The sequence below is a fragment of the Stegastes partitus genome, unplaced genomic scaffold (genome assembly GCF_000690725.1).
Source record: "Stegastes partitus isolate 25-593 unplaced genomic scaffold, Stegastes_partitus-1.0.2 Scaffold1578, whole genome shotgun sequence".
NCBI classification, from domain to species: Eukaryota; Metazoa; Chordata; class Actinopteri; family Pomacentridae; genus Stegastes; species Stegastes partitus.
The window spans coordinates 162,113-169,011 of NW_007579309.1; the positions used below are offsets into that span (position 1 = coordinate 162,113).

At 41.9% G+C, this 6,899-nt stretch overlaps 1 protein-coding gene across 1 annotated transcript in view; it reads right to left on the bottom strand.

Annotated features, from left to right (window-relative positions):
• LOC103371401 (tripartite motif-containing protein 16-like) overlaps positions 1-6,761 on the bottom strand; it is a 32,663-nt gene extending 25,902 nt beyond the window's left edge. Inside the window, exons 1-6 of the mRNA XM_008300713.1 lie at positions 6,737-6,761; positions 6,557-6,623; positions 6,248-6,358; positions 5,186-5,264; positions 4,635-4,863; positions 41-210 (exon numbers count right to left, since the gene is read on the bottom strand). Coding sequence (XP_008298935.1) covers positions 41-210; positions 4,635-4,863; positions 5,186-5,264; positions 6,248-6,358; positions 6,557-6,623; positions 6,737-6,761 — 681 coding nt within the window. The remainder of the gene's footprint in view (positions 1-40; positions 211-4,634; positions 4,864-5,185; positions 5,265-6,247; positions 6,359-6,556; positions 6,624-6,736) is intronic.
• Positions 6,762-6,899: the final 138 nt, after the last annotated feature.

Below are 6,899 nucleotides of genomic sequence, written 5' to 3' on the forward strand. Positions count from 1 at the left end.
CTCTGTCTGGTTTCCTGGATGCTGTTTCAATCTGTCTGACCTCATGTTCATCATTGACCTCTGCAGTCCCTCCCTCTGTGATGTAGAGCTCTGTGTAGATCTGGTTCAGAAGAGTTGGGTTTCCTGCTTTAGCGATCCCCTCAAACACACACTGGAACTTCTTCTTCAGGTTGGACTTGAGTTGTTGTCGGCACATTGCAGTGATAGTCCCTGAACAAAGAAGACATGTTATTGAGTTAATGCCACAGTAAATTTGAGATCTTAAAGCTGCTAAAATTATCTGATTGAATTTTTAACTCTTTTAACTCTTAATGAGTAACTAAACTACAAAACAGAAATCAGTTAGCATTTTTTGCTTGTATTTGTAATGTTGGATTTGGGAGGCTGTTAGTTTATAGAAAGGATGCCTGTTCGTGTCCAACATGTTGATGAAGAAAGTAATTTTCTTTTATTTTGATGGTCACAGACCCCCGATTCCATCCCCTGTTGTTCATTATCCCCTTTCTTCCTGCCATTTGATTAGCAACTGTATGCTATCAGAACCCCAACTTCACCACCTATCTGGTCACCAGACTCTGATTTCATCACCTGTGGTTCTACAGTGGACCCATTTGTCACACCTGACTTGCCACCCTGGGACGACATGAACCTTAAAGTTGCTATGAATAAGGTTTTGGTGGCCTACTATGCAACCCCACACCCAGGAAATTTTTGCTGCTTGTTCCATCTGTGCCTGCAATAAGACCTCAAATCAACTCAGCTGCAGTCTTCTTCAGCCACTCCCATCACAAAGCGACTCTGGTGCCACACCGTCTTGGACTTCATCACAGGATTACCACCATCTCAGGTAACACCACCATACTCACTATTGTCGATTGTTTTTCTAAAGCTTCCCACTTCATTGCCCTGCCGAAACTCCCCTCTGCTAAGGAGACTGCTGACATCATGGTCGGTCAAGTGTTTACGCTGTACAACATCCCAACCAACATTGTGTCCAACCGAGGACCTCAATTCACATCTGAGGTATGAAAAGCTTTCTGCACCACCCTTGGGGCAACAGCCACGCTAACCTCTGATTTTCGCCCCCCTCATACTCAAGCCCAAGTCTCCGCTTTTCCTCAGTTCTGTCATCCTCGTTGCTAACTTGTTTTTTTCTGTGCCTTTGTGCCTGACCCTCCCCACCTGCTCTGCCTGCTACATGCCTGGACCTTTTTCCTGTCTACAGTTTTTTATTTTATTTATTTTATTTAACCTTTATTTAACCAGGTGAGTCCCATTGAGATTGACATGTCTTTTACAAGGGAGCCCTGGCCAAGAGGGCAGCAACAAGGTTTACAACAATACAACACACAAAAAATAAGGTAAGTAATATAACATCACTATAAGGCATAAATATATGGAATACATACAGTACATAAAAAACTCATTTAAAGCAGCTACAGACTTCTTTTTTTACAGTTTGTAACAAACATTTAAAATCTCCCAAGGAAACGAGGTCAGACAATTTGAGCGTTTTCTGGATCAAATTCCAGGACCAAGGGGCATTGTAACAAAACGCAGTCTTCCCGAATGCAGTGAAGGCACGAGGGACCGAGAACAATAAAATGTCCTGGGAGCGGAGGCTGTACCCACTGGTAAAGTGAACAAGGAGGCGATTTAAATAGCCAGGGAGAAACCCTAAGATGGCTTTGTAGATGAAAATGTGCCAGTGGAGCCATCTGCGGTAATGGAGTGATGTCAGTCCAGACACTTCATGTAAGAGACAGTGATGGGTGAGAGATTTGGTGTTTAGAATAAAACGCAAGGCACCATGATATACAGTGTCTAACACCTTAAGGGATGCAGCAGGGGCATGCATATAAAGAACATCACCATAATCGATCACAGGGAGAAAGGTAGTCATGACAAGTCTCCTTCTGGCAGCGAGGTGAAAACATTGCTTATTTCTAAAATAAAAACCTAGATTTAATCTGAGTTTTTTGACAAGTCTATCCAAATGAGTGGAAAAGGTTCGTCTGGAATCAAGCCAAACCCCAAGGTATTTATAGGAATCCACTAGTTTTATGCACTTTCCCTCAGAAGTGGAGATGTTAGGAGCAGGAGGCCTGGAGTGTGATCTAGAGAAATGCATAACTTTTGTTTTACTCGCATTTAAGACCAGCTTAAGGTTTTTAAAGTCGGCCTGAATCAAAGTAAACAATTTTTGTAAGTGGTGGAAAGCGCAAGACAGACAGGAAGCATAAGAATAAACAATTGTATCATCAGCGTACAGTTGAAAGTTAGAAGAATCAGAATCTGTTATATCTCTGCCAATGTTGTTGATATAGATCATGAACAAGATGGGCCCCAGAATGGAACCTTGGGGCACACCCCGAGCAATTGACTTAGGAGATGACCTCTGCCCATCGACAAGGACTGTCTGGGACCTGTCCGAAAGATAAATAGCAAACCAATTAACCCAACTGAGACTCAAGCCAATATCATGAAGCCTATTAATTAAGATGGTGTGGTCCACAGAGTCAAATGCCTTGGATAAATCAATAAACACTGCTGCACAGTGTTTATTATTATCAAGGTTTTGAGTTAAGTCATTCAGCACTTTGGAGGCAGAAGTTATTGTGCTGTGACCATATCTAAAGCCAGACTGAATAGAGTTAAGCTGACCACTTTTTAATAAAAACTCCTTTAACTGATCATTCACCAGGGATTCCATAATTTTAGCAACCACTAAGAGTTTTGAAATTGGCCGATAGTTGTCAACGTTAGTGGGATCCTCTCCTTTAAAAATGGGCAAAACATATGCCTCCTTCCAAGATTTAGGGATAGAATTGACACCTAGTCATCTCTGGATTCAGATCGTTACACTTCCACCTTGCAGCAGCAAGCTCAACCTCACTTGGATTAAGCTGGCTGTCTGCATGTCGGCAATAAAACGGTTCAAACACATTTAATATATGAACTGATGTTCCATAGTTCAGATGATGTATATAATAATTTACAGTGTTTTTTTGTCACCAACTGTATGTGTGTAACGTGTTTCGTGTGCTGAGCGATCATAAACGGCTGAGAAGAGGTTCCAGGTGAGGCAGGCAGTTCTCTTGCCTCATGGCAGGGGGCGCTCTGATCCCAGACATGCTTCTTGTGACTCCGCAGCTGCAGAGTAAGTGACAGCAAGCTAGACTAGGTACGATATACAGTTAGCAAGTCAAGTGCAGCGAAGGAAGATAAGGAAACTTTTATAAAAAAGCAACGCATATTTCGTCCAGAAGGAGCGGAGCATGGACTTCATTTAAAAGGTAAAGCTAAGACTGCAATAACTGAAAAAAAAAGAAACATGCGTTTTGTGGGCTACAGCTTGTACGTGTAAAGAATGCAGATATGAAACATAGCCGGTAAACTGCTGTCAATCAAATGGCAAATATGCTACTGTGTAGAGTGTATATATTTGTAAATCTGATTCTGATGAAGTCAGCGCCTCACCAGCCATGAACCTCACCGCACGTCACTGGTTGGGTGAGTAGTTTGATAAAGCTTGGTTGTTTGTTTGATTTGTGCTGCCACATTGGATCTCACCTGTTGTTCTCATGACACACACACAAGTGACACACAGTGAGCCAGCGGAGGCTAGTGAAGGATTTAAAGTCTTATGGAGATTGCAGTCATTAACCCCCGGCGCATGTGAGGTTACAGTAGCTGGTTTGTGGGTCTGTCTGTGTTTGTTTGCTACCGAATAACTTGGGAACGGGTAGCTTTCAAGGCCTGAAACTGTAAGGGTAGACAGTAGAGCCAATAAATTAGATCTGTGACTGGTGGATTTTGCTAAAATTGCTTTATTCACAAGTTATGGAGTGATTTGTACTGTAAAACGACCGTGCCAAGTTTCTGCTGCTCTGTCAGACATAATTGTCACTGGCAGTGTGTAAGTAAGCTTTACAAACTACCTACAACACTCGCTAAACACATTTATAGTGAAAAGACTTTGCTATCACAAGACTGTCTTTGTTCAGCTGGGGAGTTGCTTCCTCAAGCGAGGGAGTTTAAGTATCTCAGGATCTTGTTCATGAGTGATGAGAACATGGAGTGTGAGGTGGATAGACAACTCGGTGTGGTGACAGCAGTAATGCAGGAGCTGTACTGGACTTTCGTGGTGAAGAGAGAGCTGAGCCGCAAGGCGAAGCTCTCGATTTACCAGTCCATCTATGTCCCAACCCTCACCTATGGTCACGAGCTTTGGGTTGTGACCGAAAGAACGAGATCGCGGATACAAGCAGATAGGGTGAGGAGCTTGGACATCCGTAGGGAGCTTGGAGTTGAGCCGCTGCTCCTGCGCATTGAAAGGAGCCAGTTGCGGTGGTATAGAAATCTGATTTGGATGCCTCCAGAGAGGCTTCCTCTGGAGGTTTTCCAAACACGTCCACCTGGGAGGAGACTCCGGGGCAGACCCAGAACCCGCTGGAGAGATTATATTTCTCGGCTAGCCTGGGAACGCCTCAGGATCCCCCAGGAAGAGCTGGAAAATGTCGCCAGGGATGGATGGATGGAAGGATGGATGCTACCATGATACTAATTCTCTGGTAAAATAAAATCTAAACTTAAAATCAACATAAAAAACCATGAACATAAAATCCTCTTACTGCTATGCAGACGGTCAGCCAGCTCCTCCTGCTTCATTCTCCTCAGGAAGTGCAGAGTGATCTTCAGGAATGACTCTCTGCTGCTCCTCCTCTGATCTTCATCCTCACCCACCAACACCTCCTCTTCCTCCCTCTGACTCTCTAAGCATTCTGAGTAATCTGGACCCAGAACCTTCTGGATCTTCTTCAGCTCATTCTTCACGAAACTGACAATGTTCTCCTCCAGCAGCTGGAACAGAGAAATATATCGAGTTTACTTTTAGCTGAAGACAAATTCAGATCTCTGTTTAAATCCATTACTGAGAGCAGTGTGTATAATATTAGGGCCAAAATCACAGTTGAAATGGAATCAACACCTGAAACTGTTTCAACAGTTATTGAACATCATAACCTTCATGAACGTTGGACTGTTTGCAGCACTGATGGATTTGATTGTAATATTTGGAATCTAATAAGCTGCTCAGTAAATGTTACATTTCATCAGTAAATCAGAACAAATTCTTCAGTCAGGTTAATGTGACAATACGTGTTGAATGTAGAATAGTTCTCACCATAAACACAGAGTCCAGATCTGTTTGATGCTGAGGGACAGACTGACCTCTGAGATCCTCTGAGTTCTGCTGCTTAACGCTGCAACAACATTCAACTTTAGCACATTTACACTTTGTTAAAGGAGTTGTGTTCTATAGTGATGAATCCTGACAGAAACACAAAGTGATCTCTAATGTAAACAGTGTTCTCATAGTTGGATGTGATGTTTTCAAAGAGGAAATACAATCAACACTTTCCATTCTCACAATTTATCAACAGACTGGTGTCCATGTTTAAACTTCTTCTGAATCATTTTCTTGACAACACTAACTGGATTTCTGAACCAGTGCAACAAGAGAAACACAGAGGGAGAAGAGAAATGTTGGGAAATAAGGGAATATAATTTTTTTACAGGGACAAATGTACATTTTCATTAATTACTGAGGTCATATTTAGTGATTAAAAAGTTGCAGTAATCTTATTACTCAAAAATGTGAAAAAAAACAAAACAAAACAGTAACACTGCAGGTTCTGCACTTAAATTAGTTATGGTGTCATTAAACTTGAACAATTGAGATTTTTTTTATTTTTTTTTTCAAAAAACATGAGTTTGATACTGTTTAAAATTGAGACGGTATTATTGATAGTCTTCAGATTATTGTTTGTAGGCGAGAACTGATCTTACCCTTCATGAACAGACTGGTGTCCATCTTTGAACTCAATGGGATTAATCATAGACCCATCACTCTTCATAGACACACAGCTGGATTGAGGAGAGGCTGGTCTTTCCTGATTCATTCTGATGGAAACAAAACCACCAACACACAAGTGTAACTTAAAGGGATCCTCCACTGAAAATCTTTGATTTATTAAATACCCACTGTCTCTGGGGTCTGAAAACTAGAAGTCACTCCACATTGTGTACTTATTAATGCTGGCTGTCAATTAGTTTTAGGACTTATGTTAATATTTTATTCATTTATGTCTTTGCTGTGATGGCACCCAAACTCTGGAAAACTGAGGTCTTGTTAGTCCTGGCAGGGTACAGACTATTGTTGTTTGTAGGAGAGAGCTGATCTTACCCTCCAACAGACTGGTGTCCATCTTTGAACTCAATGGGATCAATCATAGACCGATCACTCTTCATGGACACACAGCTGGGTTCAGGAGAGGCTGGTCTCTGCTCATGAATCCTGATCAAAGAAAATGAAAGTCAAGTGTGTTTTTACAATAGCTTTAATCAAAATGTGATCAAATAAATGATAAAAACAAACAAATACATTGCACTTGTTCTACAATAGAAGACGAAAAAGAAATTACATTCTTCTATCAGCAGAATGACGTCCATCTTTGAATTCACCAGATTCATAAATCTGTTTGAGATTTGTCACAGAAACTTGGGTGACTTCACACCCAGGTTCAGGTTCAGGTCCAGCAGGTCTGTTCTGCTGCTTTGTTCTACAACACAACACACACACAGATGTTTGAGTGTGAATAATGAAGGTCAGTGATGTGAGTGCTGAGCTCTGACATGGAGAAGAGTCATGGACAGTTAGAGATGTTCATCTCACCTCTGAGCTTTACTCTGGTTCTCATGTTCCCCCCACAGAGTGGTTTTAGAGGGAGGGACTCCCTCCTCTCTGTCCTCACACTGATCCATAGCAGAGCCACACCTTCACACAAACACAACAACCTGCTCAGTACAACATTCACACTGCTGTCTACCACAGTGTC